The sequence below is a fragment of the Oncorhynchus keta genome, chromosome 29 (assembly GCF_023373465.1).
Source record: "Oncorhynchus keta strain PuntledgeMale-10-30-2019 chromosome 29, Oket_V2, whole genome shotgun sequence".
Lineage (NCBI taxonomy): Eukaryota > Metazoa > Chordata > Actinopteri > Salmoniformes > Salmonidae > Oncorhynchus > Oncorhynchus keta.
In genome coordinates, this window is record NC_068449.1 from 47,635,938 (window position 1) to 47,663,002 (window position 27,065).

Here is a 27,065-nt window from a genome sequence, read left to right on the forward strand (position 1 = left end):
TGGTAATCCGAACGAACAATTGAACATATGCGATGGTACTTAATGAATATGATGTCATATAAGATGACAAACTCTACAGTGGAAAGTCTTCACATCAGAGTTATCGGATTCACATGGAATTGTTGTTCAATTTAAATGTTTGAATATGAAATTATTTGTGATGGGATGAAATGTGATTTTAGCTCCTAAAATTTGACATTTGGCTTTTCATAAGATAGGGCTGCTCAATCAGTGCCCCTCCCCTGTGAAAGGAAAAGGGCTATAAAACTTTTCAAACATAAAAAGCCTTGACGACAACATAACTTGCTGTTCCGAGGATATGAGGACGACGGTCCTATGTCAGAATGGTTCAGATAATAACTACAGAACGAAGCCAACATCAGCGTGAGCTTTGGTTGCGAATGGTATGAACTTTGAACTCTTATTCACTACAGAAATAATACCTCCGAGCCGTTGAGTTAGCAACCGCAGCCGCAAGGTTAGGAAGGAACAGACAGAGTATCCCGTCTACCACACAACAACGTTACTACAACACATCCAATTTACCACCAGAGACATTCTTCAAAGGACTCGGTTTGGCAAAACGGCCTTCCATCTACCACCAACCAACTGAAGCGCAGCTCAGAGTACATATTTATTGCATTTTCCTTTTCCAAATGGGCGGTAATTTAGAATGCATAAGATACTGTATTTACGATAGCACAGCTTCGCCTTTGTTCCTGTCTTCCCGCTCTTTCACTCAACCCAGCCCCTTTTCCTTTGTGGAACAAGCTGTCATATCTGTTCCGCCCGCTAGGGACGTTTTCCTTTATGACGCAATTTGTAATCAAGTTATGATTCATTGTGTGTATGTGTGATTCTGTGTGTTTAGTTAGGTATTTAGTAAATCAATAATTAAACCCAATTTTGTATTGCTGATTCAACTTGTTAGCCAGGGTTCGTGCAGATAAAAGAATTGACAACTTTCAGTTGAGACTGAATTAAGACGATAATTGATATTGACGGCTATTGATGTAAAATATTACTAGGTCTTTCAGAGTTTATTCGGGAAGATAACAGCTCTATAAATATTATTTTGTGGTGCCTGACTCTCTAGTTAATTACATTTACATGATTAGCTTAATCAGGTGATATTAATTATGGAGAAATTATTTTATAGAATAGCATGTCATATCACTGAATCCGGCATAGCCAAAGACATGACAGTGCTCAGACTGTCCGTTATAGGCTTAGAGAGGCTGGACTGAGGACTTGTAGGCCTGTTGTCAGGCAGGTCCTCACCAGACATCACCGGCAACAACGTCGCCTATGGGCACAAACCCACCTTCGCTGGCCCAGACAGGACTGGCGGCAAGTGCTCTTCACTGACGAGTCAAGGTTTTGTCTCACCAGGGGTGATGGTCGGATTCTCGTTTATCGTAGAAGGAATGAGCGTTACACCGAGGCCAGTACTCTGGAGCGGGATCGATTTGGAGGTAGAGGGTCCGTCATGGTCTGGGGCGATGTGTCACAGCATCATCAGACTGAGCTTGTTGTCATTGCAGGCAATCTCAACAATGTGCGTTACAGGGAAGACATCCTCCTCCCTCATGTGGTACCCTTCCTGCAGGCTCATCCTGACATGACCCTCCAGCATGACAAAGCCACCAGCCATACTGCTTGTTCTGTGCGTGATTTCCTGCAAGACAGGAATGTCAGTGTTCTGCCATGGCCAGCGGAGAGCCCTTGATCTCAATCCCATTGAGCACGTCTGGGACCTGTTTGATCTGAGCCTGAGGGCTAGGGCCATTCCCCCAAGAAATGTTGGGGAACTTGCAGGTGCCTTGGTGGAAGAGTGGGGTAACATCTCACAGCAAGAACTGGCAAATCTGGTACAGTCCATGAGGAGGAGATGCACTGCAATACTTAATGCAGCTGGTGGCCACACCAGATACTGACTGTTACTTTTAACCCCCCTTTGTTCAGGGACACATTATTCAATTTCTATTAGTCACATGTCTGTGGAACTTGTTCAGTTTATGTCTCAGTTCTTGAATCTTATGTTCATAAAAATATTTACACATGTTATGTTTGCTGAAAATAAACACAGTTGACAGTTTTTTTTCTTTCTAAGTTTAGTACCGGTCAAAAGTTTGGACACCTACTCATTCAAGGGGTTTTCTTAATTTTTTGTAATTTTCTACCATTGTAGAATAATAGTGAACAAAGCTGTCATCAAGGCAAAGCGTGGCAACTTTGAAGAATCTCAAATGTAAAATATATTTTGATTTGTTCAACACTTCTTTGGTTACTGAATGATTCCATATGTGTTATTTCATAGTTTTGATGTGTTCACTATTATTCTACAATGTAGAACTAGTAAAAATAAAGAACCTGGAATGACTACGTGTGAACCTATGGGCACAAACCCACATTTGACTGGTACTATATATATATATATATATATATATATATTATAGCTAACACACTGTTCTTTCTAAACAAGTCTGTTCTGAGTGTAACGGATACTGATCATGAAACGTCGTGATTTGTGTTTAATTTGTATGTATGTATATTTCAGTGGGGAATACAATATGGCTGTGATTTAAAAAAAAATTGTAACGTAGCGAGCAATAGCATATTTCAAAGCGTGCAGCTCAGAGCACTCCTTTTTTTCATTTAATCACGCCCATGACGCCAACCAATGAAATCCTTTCTCTTCACTGTAAAAGGGAAGTAAACAGTGACCGAGAACAACTTTCACGTTAGTGTTTTTATTTAGACATTTATTAATATAACGGAACTACAGATATGACTAATTGAACTCCTAAGCATCAGATACGTTCCAAGTAGTCTTTAGTTCGCGTTGGAGACAGGACTTGGTTGATAGACGTTATCTAGCTGACGCTAGTTAGCTGCTAACAATGGCTAACTGTATGGTTTTTCACACTCAAATAGCCTCCATCATGGAGGTGCTAGCGAATGCAGCCGTGTCAGAGATCTGTAAACTCGTAGACGACGACGACTATGCAGTGTTTCGTTTGGAAATTTCTCAAAGTCAGAAAGAAAACAGGACATTGCGGAGGAAACTACAGCTACTGGAACTGAAGGTGGCACGGGAGCGCGCCCTCACCAGTCGTCCCAGTAGTGTAAAGGTCCTCGACCGATACAGAGAAATGGCAAGAGGTACATTTTGCCACGTTCCCTTCCCACATGTGTTCGGATAGTATGCAATAATTCCAATAATTGCTTAGTTATCTTGCAAGAAGTTATGAGAAGTGTTGCTAAAACCCTTGGCCAATTCTAGACTGTGTCAAAAATGTCAATAGTGTACAATAGTCAATATAGCGTTGAGCACCCAAGCTAACCACCTCTTTATACCCAATCACTCTCTCAGGTGAAGGACATCTCACTGGAGGTCACAGGAACATTGTGAAGCCAGTGGGCCACAATACATGGAGAAATGACCAACCCGTAGCTGTAGATGAAGGGAGTGGAACATCAACCCAGCACGTTATTGTAATAGAGGTATGTGTCATTAAAATTACCGTACATCAAAGTGACCAGTTTCAGAAAGGCTCCCCTTCGCTATTCACTTGCTTACATGTACATCCTAATTTATCTGCCATAAGGGAGACTTCCCTATGACATTGTTATCAAATTCCTTCTTGTGTCAGTCTGGAGATGCAGAGGCTGCAGGTTCTGAGGCCGAGCAGGAGAGATCTGAAGGAGAGGAGAACCCACGGCACAGCCAGACTGGAGCAGCTGGAGTGCCCTATGAAGCCACAGAGGACCCCGCTGCCGCTGCTCACGAGCCAAGGAACCGGTGCAGCATCACGGAGGTCAGTGGAAGGCCGGACACCGTACTCAAGTCAGAGACAGACACTAAGAATGTAATTGTAACACAAAGGCTCTTACACATAGGATCTGACCAATTATCAGATCCAGAGAGACTGGGGCCACTGAACTGTCCTCCTGCTCCCAGCTCAGAGTATTTACCGGTATTTAACCAGAGCCAGAGGCCTGTTCATTCCCGTGGGGATGGTGAAACATTAGACACTGGTGGTGATGATCCGTCTTGTTCTTACACTACAGAGATGGACCCTGGCAACATATCCTTGGGTTTAGAGACACAGACTGATCTGTCTAGAGGGGACTGGAACCAGTATAGTAGTAGTGTATACTCTGAAGGGTGCCTAGATAAGAAAGGGGAGGTTATAGTCGTAGATGAAGTGACTGTGAAAGTGGAGGGCGACACTCCTCTGACATGGAATGCAGACGAGACTCACTTTTTTGAAAGACACTCACAGGGCAACACCAATGACTTCTTAGACTACAGGGAAAGAGAGACAAATCTAAATGTTGCAACCCACTCCCCTTTACACGCATTCAGGGATCGCAACTCAGTGTCTACGTCAATGGCACCTCCCGATTCAGACGGCCGCATCATTTTCGATCAGGTATTGAACTCAAATGACAGGGCTAGAGCCCAGGCCCAGGGAAGGGGTGCAATATCAGGCAGTAGTAAAGAAAAACGGTTCCTCTGCATGTTCTGTAACAAAGGTTTCAGCTGCTCCCAGAAGGTTGAGATCCACCAGAGGGTCCACACAGGGGAGAAACCCTACAGCTGTACCCAGTGTCACATGCGCTTCACCCAGGCTGGTGACCTGAAGAGGCATCAGAGGGTCCACACGGGGGAGAAACCTTACAGCTGCCCCCAGTGTGAGAAGAGGTTCTCTCGACACCACCATTTGAAGATGCACTTGAAGGTCCACACGGGAGAGAGACTGTTCGCCTGAACGCACTGCAGGTAGAGGTTCTCAGAAAGGAGCTACCTCAGGACACACCAGCAGAAAAACCATTCCACTCTATAACATAGCTTATGACGTTTAGATCAAACGCTGTATTTAAAGGAAAATTACATTTTCTATGCATCTGTGGGTCTTTTCTGCAGAAAACAAAGAGAATTCCATTTTCCTTTAAATACAGCGTTTGATCTAAAAGTCATAAGCGATCAAGTGGAATGTTTACTTCCTATGTTATAGAGTGGAATGGTTTTCCTGCTGATGCACTATTCTACCAAGGAATATTAAACACTGTAATCTGTTACTCTCTTAATTTCAAATGCATCTGTAGGTCTTTTCTGCAGAAAACATTTGTAATAATGAGAGGAATAGATTTCAGTGTTAAATATTCCTTGGTAGAATATTGCATCAGCAGGAAAACCATTTCACTCTATAACATAGGAAGTAAACATTCCACTTGATCGCTTCTGACGTTTTGACAAACCTTGCATTATAGACAAAGATTCATTTTAATTGTTGTCAGTAGAAAATATCCACATATGAATTTGGAATAATGAGAGTAACAGATTTCAGTGTTGAATACTCCTGGGTAGAATTGTCATCCAGACAATGTGTAATTTTTAGGCATATATAAGCCTAACAAGTCTGTTACTTATTGTGTTTGTACTGTGTAGGCTATATGTTGTTCACAAATGCCTATTTCATTACTTCCAACTACTTAATTCTTTCCCAAAGACTCTTTTTTAAAGAGAAAATGTATGCAGTTTATCAAGTAGTTGAGACATTGTATGTGTGGTTTTCATATGGTGTATTTAAAACTTGTTTGTTTAATAAACACAAAATGGGGACTATTCATTCTTAGACTTTCATTGAAATTCCCTTTAATATACAGTGCATTTGGAAAGTATTCAGACCACTTGACTTTTTCACATTGTTACTTTACAATCTTATTCTAAAATGTTTTAAATATTTTTTACCCCATAAGGACAAAGTGGAAACAGGTTTTTAGAAAAAATAAAAATACCTAATTTACATAAGTATTCAGAACCTTTGCTATGAGACTCGAAATTGAGCTCCGGTGCATCCTGTTTCCATTGATCATCCTTGAGAGGTTTCAACATCTTGATTGGAGTCCACCTGTGGTAAATTCAATTGATTTGACATGATTTGGAAAGGCACACACCTTTCTATATAAGGTCTCACAGTTGACAGTTAATGTCAGAGCAAAAACCACGCCATGAGGTAGAAGGAATTGACCGTAAAGCTCAGAGACAGGATTGTGTCGTGGCACAGATCTGGGGAAGGGTACCAAAAAATGTCTTCAGGATTGAAGGTCCCCAAGAACACAGTGGCCTTCATTCTTCTTAAATGGAATAAGTTTGGAACCACCAAGACTCTTCCTAGAGCTGGCCGCCTGGCCAAGCTGAGCAATCGGGGGAGAAGGGCCTTGGTCAGGGAGGTGACCAAGAACCTGATGGTCACTCTGACAGAGCTCCAGAGTTAATATGTGGAGATGGGAGAACCTTCCAGAAGACATGCATTTCTGCAGCACTCCACCAATCAAGCCTTTATGGTAAAGTGGCCAGACGAAAGCCACTCCTCAGTAAAATGTACATGACATCCTGCTTGTAGTTTGCCAAAATGCACCTAAAGGACTCTCAGACCATGAGAAACAAGATTCTTTGGTCTGTTGAAACCAAGATGGAACTCTTTGGCCTGAATGCCAAGCATCAAGTTTGGCGGAAACCTGGCACCATCACTACGGTGAAGCATGGTGGTGGCAGCATCATGCTGTGGGGATGTTTTTCAGAGGCAGGGACTGGGAGACTTAACAGGATTGAGGGGAAAAATGAACGGAGCAAATTAAAGAGACCCTTGATGAAAACCTGCTCCAGACCGCTCAAGACCTCAGACTGGGGCCGAAGGGTCCCCTTCCAACAGGACAACGACCCTAAGCACACAGCCAAGACAATGCAGGAGTGGCTTCGGGACAAGTCTCTGAATGTCCTTGAGTGGCCCAGCTAGAGCCCGGACTTGAACCCGATCGAACATCTCTGGAAAGACCTGAAAATAGCTTTTCAGCGATGCTCCCAATCCAACCTGACCGAGCTTGAGAGGATCTACAGAGAAGAATGGGAGAAAATCCCCAAATACAGGTGTGCCAAGCTTTTGGCGTTATACCCAAGAAGACTCGAGGCTGGCAAAGTTGCTTCAACAAAGTATTGTGGGAAGGGTCTGAATACTTATGTAAATGCGATTTAAAAAACAAAAGAAAGTTGAATAAATTTGCAAAAATGTCTAAACATGTTTTTGCTTTATCCTTATGGGGTATTGTGTGTAGATCGAACAGGGGGGGAAATTATTTAAAACATTTTAGAATAAATCTAATGTAACAAAATGTGGAAAAAGTCAGGTGGTCTGAATACTTTCTGAATTAACTGTACATTAGATCTGAGCTCACCCTGTACTGCATACACACGACAGCGCTTTATAACAAATATACACTAAATATACCTACACATACCCACACACTAACAAACACATACTGTACACGTCAAAATAGTTTAGTCAGGTTTGTCTGATGACTTGACTTATCACAGCTGACTTATTTACCCACAACAACCTATTTATTTCTACCATGATTGGGTTTATCTTGTTGGGGACTAGGGTTCCAACTTTGGAACACCCCCCCACGTTCAGCTGGAAGGTGGCGCATGGAACGCAAAAATATTCCTAAAAATATTTAACCTCCATACATTAACAAGTCCAATGGCTCAAATGAAAGATAAACACCTTGTTTATCTACCCAGCAAGTCAGATTTCTCAAATGTTTTACGGCGTAAACATACCACATATTTATGTCAAACCACCACCGAAGACACGGCTAATTTGCATAGCCAAGTTGAAAAAAATATGCAATCAACAAACGCAGGATTAAAAGAAAAATAATGCACTAACCTTTTGAAATCTTCATCAGATGACAGTAATATAACATGTTACACAGTACATTTATGTTTTTTTCAATAATATGCTATATATATCCATAAATCTCTGTTTACAATGATGCATCGTTCAAAAAATGCTATTCAAATGTCCTGAGAAATGACGATAGCTCCGGCAGATAACGTCAGCTAACAAGGAATACACATCATAAACTTTGACTAAATATGCATGTTCTACATATATATAGTTAGATACACTTCTTCTGAATGCAATCGCTGTGTTACATTTATTTTTAACGTTACAGGTTTCGTTCACTAGGCTATACTATGAGACGGCGCTCAAAAAGTAGCATTATGGCTCCTCTATCTTGGAGTCCACATAAACCCAAATTTACCACATAAATATTCCCTTACCTTTGCTGTTCTTCCATCAAAAGACCTGGAAGGAATTATACTTACCAAAAACAGCGTTTAGTTTTGCAGTCTGTGTCTTTCGGTTCTCAAAAACGACACATTTCGGTTGAAATGTAGCCAAAAGTCAAGTGGATGCGCACCAAAACGTCGAACTTACATATTATATGTCGATTAAACTTGTCAAACTAACTTCATAATCAAGCTTTAACATGTTATAAAGGTGTACAGCAATTGTGAGGATGAACAGAAACACAGGCACCGTTTAATCGATCTTGGAAAAAAGACAGGACTTGACCAGAGCGCGCATAAAAGTGACCTGTTTTTTCGCGTGACCGAAAGGTTTCGGCCAGCCAAAACTCTCGTGAGCGCGCGATTCTCACAATGAGAAGCCCCATTGAAAGCTGAGATCGCGCTGAAGGCAGAGAGACTGTTCCCAGAACTGTAACTGCTTGGGAGGGTGGGGGCGATGACGTCAAAGTTGGGCCAACTTTTCTGATCACAAGAGAGAGTTTGGGAGAATGACTGCCCTGAGAGTTCTGCTTTACATACAGACATAATTTAAACGGTTTTAGAAGCTTTAGAGTGTTTTCTATTCAATAATATTTTTTATTTGCATATATTAGCAACTTTTGACAAAAAAATATATATGTTTACTATGGGCACGCAATTACTCCAGCGGGGGCAGTAGACAGCCCTATCCCCATGAGTTAACAACAATTAAGTCATTCTGTAACTACAGTATAGGACTCAAATGGAGTTGGAATGGGTAAACACTCCATGTTGAAGGTGTTTTTATCTGTATGTGTATGTATGTACCTGAGGGAGTGTATGTCTGTAATCTGTATCAACTGTCTCTTCCAGGAGGAGGAGGGTTCAGAGGTGCTGCTGGTGAAGGAGGAGGGGTGTGAGGAGGGTCTGGGGAACCCTGAGGGGAACATGGTCATGAAGGACAACCAGACTACACCACCTCCTGAACCCACAGAGGAACCAGCTGAGCAGCACAGGAACACACACAGTCTCACTGAGGTGAGCCCACTGTGAACTACTGTCTGAATGGTATTAGGTTCGGGCCCATATCCACAAAGCCTCTTACATTAGGTGTGCTGATCTAGGATCAGTTTTGCCTTTTTAGACTGTAATGAGTAAGACCTGATCCTCAATCAGCACTTCTACTCAGGGTATCTATCCCGAGAATTATGTAAGAGTAGGAGTGATCTTAGTTCAAAATAAGATTTGTATGGACAGATCTTATATCAGCACTCCTACTCCAAGACACTTTGTAGATATGGACCCGGGTCTTGATTAAGCTTGTCTTAAGTCTGGGACCATGCCTTTGAATTATCAAACCATTAAAGGGATAAGTCAGATGAACTTGTGGATATCATTTTTTTCTCTGCGTCCAGTATACAGGAAGTTAGAGGTCATTTTACACACCAGTACTAACTCTCTTAGCACAAAAACTGGATTAGGTCTAACCGCAGACTTCCATTCTTTGCGCTAAGCTAGTTAGCAAAGCTAGTTGCCAAAATCCCGAACTAAAGAGTGTCAAGTAATCAAATCAAGTAACATGTTTGCATCGTACTCATGGCAATCCCTCATTGCCCGATCAGAAGATGCTCCAAGGCAGGGTGCTCAAATCATATTTCTTGATCCAACATCCTCTCACTCTGTATCTCTTACAGTCAGTAGACATGGAGGATGGGAAGCCTGATCTGCAGCTGCTCAAAGTGGAGACAATAGAGGACAGACCAGAGAGTGGACTAAAGATGTGGGGTCAAGGTAAGGGAGAAATACATATAGAGAACATATCTATGTGTGTCTTCAGGATTATACAATGTGTATATATGCATCAATAGGAAGATATTCACCTGCATAAAATGAAATAAATACAACTTATGTTTATATACTAAAACAAACATAATGTTGAACTTGACCGGGTAATGGACTCCATATGTAGAGTTCTCTGCCATGTTTGTAAAGTTTATTTTGTAACCTCTTCCTACAGGTGGTTGGCTGAAGGCTAACAGAGGAGACTGGACGACCGTCTTGGATTCCCAGACCCAGGCTGTTAGAGCCAAGGTCCCTGGGGACAGAATCACCGAGCAGGCCAGGACCAGAGGCGACATATCGGAGGTCAGTGGAAGGGAAATTGTCCTCAACTCTGGGCTGGGGAACAACACTGTTAACCACAACCAGAAGCAGACAGTCAAACACAAAACAACATCTCCATGACAACAGACTGGCTAAGACCAGGGCGAGGTGTAGATTTGGTCACCAGGGACGGGGAGTTGTCTATATGCGGTTGGAAAGAACAGACACAGACTCGGCTAGTGATGCTCCTATAGTTGTGATTCGCAGAGACTGATGCCGCATCAGGTTAACCCCCTAACAGGTGCTGCCTTTAGCCTGCCTTCTGTTAGCCTGAGACGAGAGGCGTTGTACAACACAAAGTCATCAGCGATTGTGTCGTCTCTAACCAATCAAAGTATTTTGTATTTGTATTTATGAAGGAAATCGTTGTGGAAATCTGTTGCCACTCAAGTCTGCTACACAATGCAATGCTTTTTCTATTGGCTGGCTGGCTAGCTAGCAACCTAAGAAACATAGCTGGAAAACAGGAATAACAAATATAATATCAGCATGTAACATAGCTAGTTAGCTGTAAAATCGCCTCACTCCGTTAAATTACACATTTCTCGAGGTAGGAATATCGCAAAAATATGTTCAATGGCTCATTCGAGAGAAGACATCCTCCCGAGTTATGACATCGGCCAGAATTTAAATCTGACATATATGATAGACGTTTTTGCGATCTTAAAGTCGTATTCCTATTACCTTCCAGTGTAGTGAGAGAGACTTCATCACAGCTCTACGTCATACCGGACAGATTTCTGCCTGCTTGAATGCCAATAACTCAGATGCATATGAAAACATGACATGGCCCAGGGAATTGCGAGAACATTACTCAGAGATGCACAAAAACAGTATAACATTAAAAATGGGTGAACCTTTCCTTTAAGGCAGCTACTGTATATACAAATAAAAATATTAATGACATTACATTTCATAGCTCTTTTCACAACACATGAATTATGTGCCCTCAGGCCACTACTCCACTACCACATATCTACAACACAAAATCCATATATATATATGTGTGTGTAGAGTGTGTCTTTTAGCATGTGTATGCTTGTGTTTGTGCCTGTGTCTCTCTTCACAGTCCTCACTGTTCCAGAAGGTGTATTTATCTGTATAAATCTGATTCTACTGCTTGCATCCGTTACCTGATGTGGAATAGAGTTCCATGTAGCCATGGCTCTATGTAGTACTGTGCGCCTCCCATATTCTGTTCTGGACTTTGGAACTGTGAAGAGGTTTCTGGTGGCATGTCTTGTGTGGTATGCATGGGTGTCCGGGCTGTTTGCTAGTGGTTTAACCAGACAGCTCAGTGCATTCAACATTTCAACACTTCTTACAAAACAAGTAGTGATGAAGTGATGAAGGACACTGTGTTAACAACCCTCCAGGCAAGCTTCAATGCCATACAACTCTCCTTCTGTGGCCTCCAATTGCTCTTAAATACAAGTAAAACTAAATGCATGCTCTTCAACTGATCGCTGCCCGCATGTCCAACATCACTACTCTGGAGGGCTCTGACTTAGAATACGTGGGTGGACAACTATAAATACCCAGGAGTCTGGCTAGACTGTAAACTCTCCTTCCAGATCCACATCAAACATCTCCAATCCAAAGTTAAATCTAGAATTGGCTTCCTATTTCGCAAAAAATCATCCTTCACTCATGCTGCCAAACATACCCTTGTAAAACTGACCATCCTACCAATCCGCGACTTCGGCGATGTCATTTACAAAATAGCCTCCAATACCCTACTCAACAAATTGGATGCAGTCTATCACAGTGCCATCCGTTTTGTCACCAAAGCCCCATATAGTACACACCATTGCGACCTGTACTCTTTCGTTGGCTGGCCCTCGCTTCATACTCGTCGCCAAACCCACTGGCTCCATGTCATCTACAAGACCCTGCAAGGTAAAGTCCCCCCTTATCTCAGCTCGCTGGTCACCATAGCATCACCCACCTGTAGCACGCACTCCAGCAGGTATATCTCTCTAGTCACCCCAAAACCAATTCTTTCTTTGGCCGCCTCTCCTTCCAGTTCTCTGCTGCCAATGACTGGAACGAACTACAAAAATCTCTGAAACTGGAAACACATCTCCCTCACTAGCTTTAAGCACCAGCTGTCAGAGCAGCTCACAGATTACTGCACCTGTACATAGCCCACCTATAATTTAGCCCAAACAACTACCTCTTTCCCTACTGTATTTATTTATTTATTTTTCTCCTTTGCACCCAATTATTTTTATTTCTACTTTGCACATTCTTCCACTGCAAATCTACCATTCCAGTGTTTTACTTGCTGTATTATATTTACTTTGCCACCATGGCCTTTTTTTGCCTTTACCTCCCTTATCTCACCTCATTTGCTCACATCGTATATAGACTTGTTTCTACTGTATTATTGACTGTATGTTTGTTTTACTCCATGTCTAACTCTGTGTTGTTGTATGTGTCGAACTGCTTTGCTTTATCTTGGCCAGGTCGCAATTGTAAATGAGAACTTCTTTTCAACTTGCCTACCTGGTTAAATAAAGGTGAAATAAAAATAAATAAAATAAAGTAAATCTCTCCTCTACTTTGAGCCATGAGAGATTGACATGCATATTATTAATGTTAGCTCTCTGTGCACATTTAAGGGCCAGCTGTGCTGCCCTGTTCTTAGCCAATTGTAATTTTCCTATTTGTGGCACCTGGAAAGTAGTCCAGGTGTGACAAAACTACGGCCTGTAGGACCTGCCTTGTTGATAGTGTTGTTAAGAAGGCAGAGCGGCGTTTTATTATGGACAGACTTCTCCCCATCTTAGCTACTGTTGCATCAACATGTTTTGACCATGACAGTGTACAATCCAGGGTTACTCCAAGCAGTTTATTCACCTCAACTTTCCACAAGATTTATTACATTATTTAGTTGAAGTTTAGAGTATCAAAGCCATTGAAGAATTTTCAAACCTCCGCTTTACCCACGTGTGTTCTGGCTCTGGCCCAACCCATCGGTTTCTGGACCAATCAGACGGCCCTGAATGTGCTAGCATTCGGCGAAGGGTCGGGGAGGTACTCATTGCGGAGAAGAAAATTGTGTCCGTGGGTGTGGCATAGTGTTTGGCCGGAGCAAGGATCTATCAACTGGAACATGAACCCTGCGACAAGACAGACATTAATGTTAAACAAGACCTCACACAATGCCAGTGCCTCAACATTAAATGGCTACAAATGACAGTAGTTGTAACGCTATCAGTAGATACGGTGGGAATAAGAATGGTGGCAGTGTTCGTTTTGTGGGAAAGTCTTAAGTTTCCCTTAACAGGTGGAGATCCACCAGAGGATGCACATGGGGGAGAAACCGTTCGGCTGCCCCCTGTGCTGGGCCCGTTATACCTCTCGTCCAGCCTGAAGGGGCACCAGAGGGTCCACACGGGAGAAACCCTACAGCTTTCCCCTCACCAGCACCATCTGAAGATGCACCTGAAGGTACACACGGAATAATGCCTGTTTGCTTGTACTCACTGCTGGAAGAGTTTCTCATAAAGGATCAAACTCAGGATACTCCAGCAGACAGTGTACACAGCCTTTGTATAGTGACATGTAATGTAGTACTAGTTAGTTTGTTTATAGTTCATTCTGTTGGTTTTGGATGTAGGAGGGAACTGGATGAGGTGAACTGAGGAAAGAATGAGTATGATGAGGCAGAGGAGATGCTATGATGGTGTTTGGAACAATGCTTCACTGATGAAAAGTGACAACTACAACAAAACATTATGAACACCTGCTCTTTCCATGACAGACTGACCAGCTGAATCCAGGTGAAATCTATGATTCCTTATTGATGTCACTTGTTAAATCCACTTCAATCAGTATAGTTGAAGGGAATGAGACAGGTTAAATAAGGATTTTTAAGCCTTGAGACAATTGATACATGGATTGTGTATGTGCGCCATTCAGAGGTTGAATGGGCAAGACAAAAGATTTAAGTGACTTTAAATTGGGTATAGTAGTAGGTGCCAGTTAAACCGGTTTGTGTCAAGAATGCTGCAAAGTTTTTCACGCTATACAGTTTCCTGTGTGTTTCAAGAATGGTCCACCACCCAAAGGACATCCAGACAACTTGACACAACTGTGGGAAGCATTGGAGTCAACATGGGCCAGCATCCCTGTGAAACGCTTTCAACACCTTCTGGAGTCCATTCCCCAACAAATTAAGGCTGTGCTGTAGGCGGGGGGCATAGCAGTGAGGGTAGCAGATTTACCGAAAATGGAAAGCGTTAACATAGTGAGCAAAGTTATTATCGTTTTGTGGAATAAAAGTACTGTACTTCATTTTGTAGTCCCTCATGGAATGACATTTCACAGTGTCCATGCCCCACCCCTCGGGATGGGTGTACAAATCTCTCAAAATCTGCCATTGGGGCCCATACAAATTAGAACCAAGGTTGCCTTGTTAAATCTTGTTCATTCTCTTACTTTAAATACTATGACTGTTTTCTCATTAGCTGGGAATTTTTATTTGAAATGTCCCATACTTTGTTGATATCATTATCAACCTACTGCATACCCCTAATAATATACATTTCAGGGTGCAGGGTGTGCTATTAGCATGCTAACACTAATTTAAACAGACTGGTAGGATAGTTAGCATAGTTAGCCATCGCTAGCATTCACTGTTTGAAGTTACTTGAGTGTAGTGGAGTTGATTAATAACTATGACATGAATATATATAATATATATACATTGGGGCAAAAAAGTATTTAGTCAGCCACCAATTGTGCAAGTTCTCCCACTTAAAAAGATGAGAGAGGCCTGTAATATTCATCATAGGTACACTTCAACTATGACAGACAAAATTAGAAAAAAAATCCAGAAAATCACATTGTAGGATTTTTAATTAATTTATTTGCAAATTATGGTGGAAAATAAGTATTTGGTCAATAACAAAAGTTTATCTCAATACTGAGTTATATACCCTTTGTTGGCAATGACAGAGGTCAAACGTTTTCTGTAAGTCTTCACAAGGTTTTCACACACTGTTGCTGCTATTTTGGCCCATTCCTCCATGCAGATCTCCTCTAGAGCAGTGATGTTTTGGGGCTGTTGCTGGGCAACACGGACTTTCAACTCCCTCCAAAGATTTTCTATGGGGTTGAGATCTGGAGACTGGCTAGGCCACTCCAGGACCGTGAAATGCTTCTGACGAAGCCACTCCTTCGTTGCCCGGTCAGTGTGTTTGGGATCATTGTCATGCTGAACGACCCAGCCACGTTTCATCTTCAATGCCCTTGCTGATGGAAGAAGGTTTTTACTCAAAATCTCACGATACATGGCCCCATTCATTCTTTCCTTTACACGGATCAGTCGTCCTGGTCCCTTTGCAGAAAAACAGCCCCAAAGCATGATGTTTCCACCCCCATGCTTCACAGTAGGGATGGTGTTCTTTGGATGCAACTCAGCATTCGTTGTCCTCCAAACACGATGAGTTGAGTTTTTACCAAAAAGGTATATTTTTGTTTCATCTGACCATATGACATTCTCCCAATCTTCTTCTGGATCATCCAAATGCTCTCTAGCAAACTTCAGACAGGCCTGGACATGTACTGGCTTAAGCAGGGGGACACGTCTGGCACTGCAGGATTTGAGTCTCTGGCGGCATAGTGTGTTACTGATGGTAGGCTTTGTTACTTTGGTCCCAGCTCTCTGTAGGTCATTCACTAGGTCCCCCCGTGTGGTTCTGGGATTTTTGCTCACTGTTCTTGTGATCATTTTGACCCCACGGGGTGAGATCTTGCGTGGAGCCCGAGATCGAGGGAGATTATCAGTGGTCTTGTATGTTTTCCATTTCCTAATAATTGCTCCCACAGTTGATTTCTTCAAACCAAGCTGCTTACCTATTGCAGATTCAGTCTTTCCAGCCCGGTGCAGGTCTACAATTTTGTTTCTGGTGTCCTATGACAGCTCTTTGGTCTTGGCCATAGTGGAGTTTGGAGTGTGACTGTTTGTGGTTGTGGACAGGTGTCTTTTATACTGATAACAAGTTCAAACAGGTGCCATTAATACAGGTAACGAGTGGAGGACAGAGGAGCCTCTTAAAGAAGAAGTTACAGGTCTGTGAGAGCCAGATATCTTGCTTGTTTGCAGGTGACCAAATACTTATTTTCCACCATAATTTGCAAATAAATTCATAAAAAATCATACAATGTGATTTTCTGGATTTTTTTTCTCATTTTGTCTGTCATAGTTGAAGTGTACCTATGATGGAAATTACAGGCCTCTCTCATCTTTTTAAGTGGGAGAACTTGCACAATTGGTGGCTGACTAAATACTTTTTTGCCCCACTGTACATGTTGTGTTTATATTTTTGTTCAGTATATTTACCCTCTGAATTGTCCCTCTCTTGTTTTATAACACCTTTATGACAAGCCCGGTCTGCTTAGATTATGTAAACCTGAGGTCATGCTTTCATTGGGGATCAAGTCCAAAAACATCCCTTACTGTGACCTTTCCCCTATAGCCCTCCCATGGCACTCGGTAGTAGGTAAGAGTTGCCGCCAAATATATATCTTTTTCCTCCCCTGTATCAACTTTAATCTCCCATATCGGTTATTATCTGTATTATTGTTATGAATCTCCCATGGCTGTAGCAAACATCGCCGCTCAATAGTTGACTTACTCAGCCACCCAAGTCACACACTCAAAGTTGGCTTTATTTATACTGATGTACGTCACTGTGTTCCTCAATGCAACAAGAACCAAAACATCCTCAAGCCAAGTCCCTCTTAACTGTTTATTTTATGAAAAACCCCAGAACTCACAAGTTTATCGATCTATCATCTGTGCTATGGGATCTTTACAAACAGTCCTTGACCTCAAGCTGTTTGCAGTAAATGGCCTGAAGGCTTCAGGTCTTGTGATGACTGAGGTGAAATATTAAATGAATGTGCACCTTTACTTGACATTCCAGACTGACTGGTCTCCTCAAACTGGTGTACATCCTTTTAACTCCTGTTCAGGAGGGTAATTAACCACATACCCCTCATTAACCCTTTGTTAACTTGTCATTTGAAACAGGCATGTGTAAGTACCGGTTTTTAGAGAGTCAGTTGAATATTTACCTTATGTGATGTATCTGGAATAAAGTAATTATATTTTCTACTCTATTCTTGCTAAACACACTGTTCTTTCTAAACAAGTCTAGTCTGAGCTTGAAATATAGTGATCATGAATAGGAGATTTGATGTGTAATGTACTTCGAATAACCGTGTGCATACCTTTTTCATTCAACCACACCCTTTGAGCTATGATGTGAACCAATAAGATCCTATTGTAAGCAGAAGTGAACAGTGGCAAGAACATTGAGTCATGTGTGAGTAGTAGGCCTAGGCCAATACATAGTGATACGAATTTGTGCTTTGGCAAGGTTGGCTTCTTAGCATTCATTGTCATGGTTATCAACTGTACCACAGTAATGGCATGTCAATCACAGAAAATAGTTGTTGTGGTGGCAGCTGCAGAGAAGTACTTGGATGTACAAGGTTTTACAGCAAAAGAGACTAGGTGTGTTAAATTAAAGAGTCATGTCCTCCCCAGGCCATCAGCCTGTTGTAGGATCAGTTGGGGTCAAAGTAGTGAAATGGGGTGATGTTAATTTAAAAAAAATATGAAACAGTGGTGTATATAGGTGTAGGGTTAATTGGTGGTGCATTTTTTTTTAAGTCACATTTTTTATTTTTGTGTCATGATCGACCAGACACTCCTGTACAGTAGGTGGCGGCATGCACAAACAAATATGGAACGCCATGATAACAAAGAAGACCAAGAACCATTTCCACGTCAGCTTTTTTATTGTTATTTAGACGCTCATTAACATCCTGGAACTGATACTTAAACCATGTAGTCTTTAATTCACGTTTGATACAAGACTTGGTTTATAGATGTTATCGAGGTAAAGATAGCTAGCTGCTAACAATGGCTAACTGTGTGGGTTTTCACACTCAAATAGCCTCCATCATGGAGGTACTAGCGAATGCTGCCGTGGCAGAGATCTGTAAACTCGTAGACGACGACTATGCAGTGTTTCGTTTGGAAGTAACTCAAAGCCAAAAAGAAAACAGGGGATTGCGGAGGAAACTACAGCTACTGGAACTGAAGGTGTCACGGGAGCGCGCAGAGAGGACAATGCGAGAGCGCGTCCTCGCCAGTCGTCCCAGTAGTGTCAAGATCCTCGACCGATACAGAGGAATGGCAAGAGGTACACTTTGCAGGCCTAGGCGGCAACGGCCTGTCGCCCGGTTCCCCTCTGCACATATGTTTAGATGTATTACCCAGATTTGGGTCAGTTTTTGGATAGTATGCAATAATTCCCCTGATTTACTTGGCTATCTTATGAAAAGAAGAGCCAATATCATGGTGTAGCTATTGTACAGTCATTGCACCTCAAACCACAGGGATTCTATTTTGCTCACCATGTGTTGGCACGTCACCTGTCATCCTATTGGCTACTGTTGTTAATGGGAATTTCATATATAGTGGGCATGCGTCTGGTGATTGTCTTCTTTTGCTTGATGGTTTAACGAAACTTAGAACACTGCTCATCTTGTGCCAAAACTAAGCATCCCAACACATACTAACGAACCGATAAAGCTAGTTGCTACTAAACTCCCACAGCACAGTGTGAATATCTTACTTGTGTAAGGGAATAACCAGCATCAATAAGAGTACTCCTTCTTGTGGCATCATTGTAACCCACGCACCATACAAAAGATGACCCACAACAGAATTCTTACCAGATTCTTGATTTACTGCATTTCCTATAATTTACTAAAATAAAAACGACGTGATGCATGGATCATAAGACATCAATCAATAAATAGTATATCAAGAAGTTATGAGAAGTGTTACCTTACATCCTTGTCAATTCTAGACAGTGTCTATAGTGTACAATATACCGTTGCATTGACCGTAGCTAACCTAACCACCTCTTTCACCCCCAATCACTCTCTCAGGTGAAGGACATCTCACTGGAGGCCACAGGAGCTTTGTGAAGCCAGCGGGACACAATACATGGAGAGATGACCAACCAATCAATGTTGATGAGGGGAGTGGAACCTCAACCCAGAACATTATCATGATAGAGGTTAGTGTAATAGTGTTATGTAAAAAAATTCAGTTACTTTGTAAATCAAATGTGGACGGTTTATTTCAAAGGCTCCCCTCAGCTATTCACTTGCTTACATTTACATCCTAATGTATTTGCCATAGGAGAGCTTGTGAGACTTTCCTTTGACATTGTTATCCAATTCAACCAATGTACTGATAGTAATGTCCTCTCTTCTTGTGTCAGCCTGCAGATGCAGAGGCTGCAGATCCTGGGGTCAAGCAGGAGAGGTCTGAAGGAGAGGAGGACCCACGGCACAGCAGAGACAACCCGACTGGTGCGGCAGTTGATCCCACCGTAGCCACAGAGGACCTCGCCCCAGCGCCGCTCAGTTCCCAAAGCAGCATTACGGAGGTCAGTGGAATGCCGAACACCGTCCTCAAGTCAGAGACCGACACAGAGACTTTAACTGTAACACACAGGCTCTTACACACAGAATCTGACCACAGATCTGACCCAGAGAGACAGGGCCTGGGGAGACTGGGCTGTCCTCCTGCCCCTGGCTCAGAGTATTTACCGCTATTTCATCAGAGCCACAGGATGGTTCATAACCGTGGGGATGGCTATGGTGATGAGTTAAACATTGGTGGTGATGATCCCTCTTGTTCTTATGCTACAGAGATGGACTCTGGCAACATGCCCTTGGGTTTAGAGATACAGACTGATCTGTCTAGAGGGGACTGGAACCGGTACAGTAGTAGTGTACACTCTGAAGGCTGCCTAGATAAGAAAGAAGAGGTTATAGTCGTAGATGAAGTGACTGTGAAAGTGGAGGGTGACGTTCCTCCCACATGGAATGCAGAAAGTCACCTCGTAGAGGGACACTCACAGGGCAGAGATTTCTTAGATTACAGGGGAAGCTTAGAGACAAATCTAAATATCGCCACCCCCTCCTCTTTACATGCGTTCAGGGATCTAGACCCAGTGTCCGCGTCGATGGGGCCTTCCGATTCACATGGAAGCGTCCGTTTCGATCAGGTATTTAACTCAAACGACAGGGCTAAAGCCCTGGCTCCGGGAGGGGGAGCCACATCAGGCAATGTTAAAGAGAAACGGTTCCTCTGCATGTTCTGTAACAAAGGCTTCAGCTGCCCCCAGAAGGTGGAGATCCACCAGAGGGTCCACACAGGGGTGAAATGCTTCAGTTGTACCCAGTGTCAGATGCGCTTTGTCCAGGCTGGTGACCTGAAGAGGCACCAGAGAGTCCACACAGGGGAGAAACCCTACAGCTGCCCACAGTGTGAGAAGAGGTTCTCCCGCCAGGACCACCTGAAGATGCACATGAAGGTCCACACAGGAGAGAGGCCGTTCGCCTGTACGCACTGCGGGAAGAGGTTCTCAGAAAGGAGATGCCTCAGGATACACCAGCAGAAAAACCATTCCACTCTATAACATAGAAAGGAACCATTCCACTCGATAGCTTCTCACATTTAGATGAAACCCTGCATTAAAGACAAAGATTACTTTTCATTGTTGTCAGCAGAATGGATCCACAGATGAATTTGGAATAACGAGAAAAACAGATTTCAGTGTTGAATATTCCTGGATAGAATATGCATCCAGACATTGTGTGATATACACTACCGCTCAAAAGTTTGGGGTCACTTAGAAATGTCCTTGTTTTTGAAAGAAAAGCTAAACAAATTGTCCATTAAAATAACATCAAATTGAGCAGAAATACAGTGTCGACATTGTTAATGTTGGAAATGACTATTGTAGCTGGAAACGGTTGATAAAATAAAAAAATGGAATATCTACATAGGCATACAAAGGCCCATTATCAGCAACCATCACTCCTGTCATTCTTAGACTAGTTAAATATCTGGAGCATCAGCGTTTGTGGTTTCGATTACAGCCTCAAAATGGCCTGAAACAAAGGATTTTCTTCTGAAACTCTTCAGTGTATTCTTATGAGAAATTAAGGCTATTCCATGCAAGAAATTGCCAAGAAACTGAAGATCTCGTACAACGCTGAAAGAGACGCCTCACAAGTCCTCAACTGGCAGCTTCATTAAATAGTACCCACAAAACACCAGTCTCAACGTCAACAGTGAAGAGGTGACTCTGGGATGTTGGCCTTCTAGGCAGAGTTCCTCTGTCCAGTGTCTGTTCTTTTGCCCATCTTAATCTTTTATTTTTATTGGCCTGTCTGAGATATGGCTTTTTCTTTGCAACTCTGCCTAGAAGGCCAGCATCCAGGAGTTGCCTCTTCACTGTTGATGTTGAGACTGGTGTTTTGCAGGTACTATTTAATGAAGCTGCCAGTTGAGGACTTGTGAGGCGTCTCTTTCTCAAGCTAGACACTCTAATGTACTTGTCCTCTTGCTCAGTTGTGCACCGGGGCCTCCCTCTCTTCTTTCTATTCTGGTTAGAGCCAGTTTGCACTGTTCTGTGAAGGGAGAAGTACACGCCGTTGTACGAGATCTTAGGTTTCTTGGCAATTTCTCACATAGAATAGCCTTAATTTCTCAGAACAAGAATAGACCGCCAAGTTTCAGAAGAAACTTTGTTTCTGGCCATTTTGAGCCTGTATATAAAGGCATATATAAGCCTGAAAAGTCTGTTATATATTGTTTGTACTGTGTAGGATATATGATCTTCACACAATTTCCCAAGACACCTTTTATGAGAAAATGAATGCAGTTTATCAAGTTCATGCTGACTTTTTGTTGTTGTTGAGATGTGTATGTGTGGTTTTCATATGGTGTATTTTACTCTTGCTTAATAAACACAAAATGGGACTTTTCATTCTGAAGACTCTATAATAACAAACCTAATTCAATGGTAAGTCTTAGCACTGGCAGTAATGCAATAGGTCCAAGGTTGTGTCTGAAATATGTTTGCTATTTTCACAGCGATAATTGTGGGTGCAGTAGCTAGTGGTGGCGAGCAAGGGCTGGAGTTGATGACCATGAGACATCCCGAAAATCGGTTTTCTCACGAGAACAACTGTAGTGTCCAAATCTTACCATAACCAAACACTCCAGTACAATAAGGTTGCTTCTCAACCAAATTTGTGGCAACTTTTGTGAAAAAGGTATTGCATTTATTAGTTACCGCTTCCTTGTCAAATGTTATTCCCCCAATGATCTCCAGACCAACTATTTTACAATTTGCCTTCTGTCCATCACTGTTTAGTGAGTGCCACAACTTCTTAGGATTATTCTTATTTTCATTATTTTTGTTATTTAAATGTTTTGTTGACTTCTTCAATCATCTGACTAGATTTCTTCCTTAGGATTATGTGTCTATTGAGAGGCTCTTCATCTTTGGGACTGTTATATTCTTGAAAAGTTGTGTTCCTTGATTTAATGGCCTCAAGGATTTCCTGATTCATCCAAGGTTCAGTTATTTGTTTAATTCTTAACAGTTTTCCATGGAGCCATAGTATCCACAATGCTTAAGAAACATTTGGTGAAATAGTTACAACCTGTTTCTTTTTTTGTGTTTTTGTTAAAAAAATAATATTTTATTTAAGTGTTTCAAGGTTATTATCCATATCTAGACAATGAAGTTACGGGTCCCAGTTAACTTTGATCAATAAATGCATCTTTGTTATCATGGTTCAGTGGTCTCACAGTTATTGTGTTGTGAGAGCTTTTTCTTTTCTTTTTTTTACCTTTCTTGTGCAGTAAATCATAGAATGATCACTAATCCCCAAGGGAATGACACCACTTTTAGAAATCTTAGATTTATCAGACACCAAGATCAAATCTATGAATGTTTGGTTGGGGTTACATACTCTAATGGGCTCCTTTTTTAATCAGTTGATGCAAATCAAATATCCTGCAAAAATTCCTGAAAGCTTTAAATAACCGTTATATCCAATGTTCCAATATACATTTACATCTAAGTCATTGAGCAGACGCTCTTATCCAGAGCGACTTACAATATAGACAAGTTTGTTAAGTAGCTTACAGAAACTAAATAACAAAATCGAGGCCCATCTAATGCTAAATATGTTGAACATGTTTGCAGTCCACATTGTTCTAAGTAATGCATGGCTTCAATATGGAAATACAGTGCATTCATACCCAGAATCGTTTCACTTGTCTATTTTCAAAGAAGGAAGCTAAGAACATTAACAGCTTCATAGTTAAGAACACCATAAAAATATGGAAGAAAATGAAACGTATTCTACAAGAACCAATATCATTCACATGCCAAGTAAATGTAGAATTTTTTCAACCCTTTCTGAACCTGCAACCAAAAACAAGCTACATATGGGTAGTACCAAAACAAGGGATCTAATGATTCTGTCTCTTTACAGCAGAATCTGCAGAGCTGGGATGGTTGTATCCCCCATATATATATATATATATAGATACAGTGCCTTGCAAAAGTATTCATCCCCCTTGGCGTTTTTCCTCTTTTGTTGCATTACAACCTGTAATTTAAATGGATTTTTATTTGGATTTCATGTAATGGACATACACAAAATATCCCAAATTGGTAAAGTGAAATGATAAAATTTTATTTGTTAAAGTAACAGAAAAGTGATGCGTGCATACTGTATGTATTCACCCCCTTTGCTATGAAGCCTAAATAAGATCTGGTGCAACCAATTACCTTCAGAAGTCACATATAATTAGGTAGATTTCACACAGGTGGACTTTATTTAAGTGTCACATGATCTGTCACATGATCTCAGTATATATACACCTGTTCTGAAAGGCCCCAGAGTCTGCAACACCACTAAGCAAGGGGCACCATGAAGACCAAGGAGCTCTCTAAACAGATCAGGGACAGAATTGTGGAGAAGTACAGATCAGGGTTGGGTTATAAAAAAATATCAGAAACTTTGAACATCCCACGGAGCACCATTAAATCCATTATTAAAAATGGAAAGAATATGGCACCACAACAAACCAGCCAAGAGAGGGCTGCCCACCAAAACTCACGGACCAGGCAAGGAGGTCATTAATCAGAGAGGCAACAAAGAGACCAAAGATAACCCTGAAGGATCTGCAAAGCTCCACAGAGGAGATTGGAGTATCTGTCCATAGGACCACTGCCGTACACTCCACAGAGCTGGGCTTTACGGAAGAGTGGCCAGAAAAAAAGCCATTGCTTAAAGAAAAAAATAAGCAAACAAGTTTGGTGTTCGCCAAATGGCATGTGGGAGACTCCCCAAACATATGGAAGAAGGTGCTCTAGTCAGATGAGACTAAAATGTAGCTTTTTTACCATCAAGGAAAACGCTATGTCTGGCGCAAACCCAACACCTCTCATCACCCCGAGAACACCATCCCCTCAGTGAAGCATGGTGGTGGCAGCATCATGCTGTGAGATGTTTTTCATTGGCAGGGACTGGGAAACTGGTCAGATTTTTTTAAATGATGGATGGCGCTAAATACAGGGACATTTGAGGGAAACCTGTTTGTCTTCCAGAGATTTGAGACTGGGGCGGAGGTCCAGCAGAACAATGACCCTAAGCATACTGCTAAAGCAACACTTGAGTGGTTTAAAGGGTACCATTTAAATGTCTTGGAATGACCTAGTCAAAGCCCAGACCTCAAAACAATTGAGAACACCAGCTTGAAGGAGCTGGAGCAGTTTTGCATCTAGGCAACGAAACTAAGATTTGAATCCGGCATCGTTTTGTGTATCAGTTCATAAACCATGTGCCATGGAATCGGTACATCAAAAAAAATTTGTATGGTGCAACCGTACATTTATTTGGTCCTTAAATGAAACTGGTTGACTTTTTTATTTATCACAATTTTCTTTTGCAAATTTTGGTCTTTAATGCACGGCCGACAGACCTTCTTCCACTTGCCTCCTCCATTTCTTTTACCCCTTTTTCTCCCCAATTTTGTGGTATCCAATTGTTTAGTAGCTACTATCTTGTCTCATCGCTACAACTCCCGTACGGGCTCGGGAGAGACCAAGGTTGAAAGTCATGTGTCCTCCAATACACAACCCAACCAAGCCGCACTACTTTTTAACACAGCGCGCATCCAACCCGGAAGCCAGCCGCACCAATGTGTCGGAGGAAACACCGTGCACCTGGCAACCTTGGTTAGTGCGCACTGCACCCGGCCCGCCACAGGAGTCGCTGGTGCGAGATGAGACAAGGATACCGGCCAAACCCTCCCTAACCCGGACGGCGCTAGGCCAATTGTGCGTCGCCCCACGGCCGGTTACGACAGAGCCTGGGCGCGAACCCAGAGCAGTACAGCGCCCTTAACCACTGCGCCACCCGGGAGGCCTGCCTCCTCCATTTTTGTGGCAATGCTGCAATCAGTTGGTTGTAATTTTGGATAAAGCAGACATTTCTGTATTTATGTTAACCGCATGTGCGAAAACTCCACCAGTCCTATTTATATAATTTACTAAGATTACACCATTAGTATATTTGAATTCAACCATAATAAACGATATATACAAACGTACACTACCGTTCAAAAGTTTGGGGTCACTTAGAAATGTCCTTGTTTTTGAAAGAAAAGCACATTTTTTTGTCCATTAAAATAACATCAGATTGATCAGAAATACAGTGTAGACATTGTTAAATGTTGTAAATGACAATTGTAGCTAGAACCGGCAGATTTATTATGGAATATCTACATAGGCCAATTATGAGCAACCATCACTCCTTTGTTCTAATGGCATGTTGTGTTAGTTAATCCAAGTTTATAATTTTAAAAGGCTAATTGATCATTAGAAATCTCTTATGCAATTATGTTAGCACATCTGAAAACTGTTGTGCTGGTTAGAGAAGCAATAAAACTGGACTTCTTTAGACTAGTTGAGTATCTGAAACTCGTCAGTCTATTCTTGTTCTGAGAAATGAAGGCTATTCTATGTGATAAATTGCCAAGAAACTGAAGATCTTGTACAACGCTGTGTACTACTCCCTTCGCAAACTGGCTCTAACTAGAATAGAAAGAGTGGGAGGTCCCGGTGCACAACTGAGCAAGAAAACAAGTACATTAGTTTCTAGTTTGAGAAACAGACGCCTCACAAGTCCTCAACTGGCAGCTTTATTAAATAGTACCCGCAAAACACCAGTCTCAAAGTCAACAGTGAAGAGGCAACTCCGGGATGCTGGCCTTCTAGGCAGAGTTGCAAAGAAAAAGCCATATCTCAGACCAATAAAATATTAAGATGGGCAAAAGAACACAGACACTGGACAGAGGAAGATTGGAAAAAAGTGTTATGGACAGACATCTAAGTTGGTCTAAGGTGTTCAGATCACAAAGAAGAACATTCGTGAGACGCAGATAAAATTAAAAGATGCTGCAGGAGTGCTTGACACCATCTGTCAAGTATGGTGGAGGCAATATGATGGTCTGGGGGTGCTTTGTTGGTGGGGAAGTGGGAGATTTGTACAAGGTAAAAGGGATCTTGAAGAAGGAAGGCTATCACTCCATTTTGCAACGCCATGAAATACCCTGTGGACAGCGCTTAATTGGAGCCAATTTCCTCCTACAACAGGACTATGACCCACAGCACAGCTCCACACTATGCAAGAACTATTTATGGAAGAAGCAGTCAGCTGGTGTTCTGTATATAATGGAGTGGCCAGCACAGTCCTCGGATCTCAACCCTTTTGAGCTGTTGTGGGAGCAGCTTGACCGTAAGAAGTGCCCATCAAGCCAATCCAACTTGTGGGAGGTGCTTCAGGAAGCATGGGGTGA

At 42.0% G+C, this 27,065-nt stretch overlaps 1 protein-coding gene across 4 annotated transcripts in view; it reads left to right on the top strand.

Annotated features, from left to right (window-relative positions):
• Nucleotides 1–2,675: 2,675 nt before the first annotated feature.
• Nucleotides 2,676–27,065, top strand: part of LOC118361935 (hypermethylated in cancer 1 protein-like) — a 30,005-nt gene continuing 5,615 nt past the window's right edge. Inside the window, exons 1-3 of one of the 4 annotated variants that reach the window (XM_052485338.1) lie at nt 2,676–3,165; nt 19,271–19,401; nt 19,609–22,988. In XM_052485338.1, coding sequence (XP_052341298.1) covers nt 2,904–3,165; nt 19,271–19,401; nt 19,609–20,814 — 1,599 coding nt within the window. In that variant the 5' untranslated portion in view covers nt 2,676–2,903 and the 3' untranslated portion in view covers nt 20,815–22,988. Of the gene's footprint in view, nt 3,166–3,376; nt 3,508–3,656; nt 5,638–18,043; nt 18,517–19,270; nt 19,402–19,608; nt 22,989–27,065 lie in introns of those variants that run through there. The other 3 variants (XM_035742162.2, XR_004821089.2, XM_035742168.2) reach the window with 3 other exon arrangements.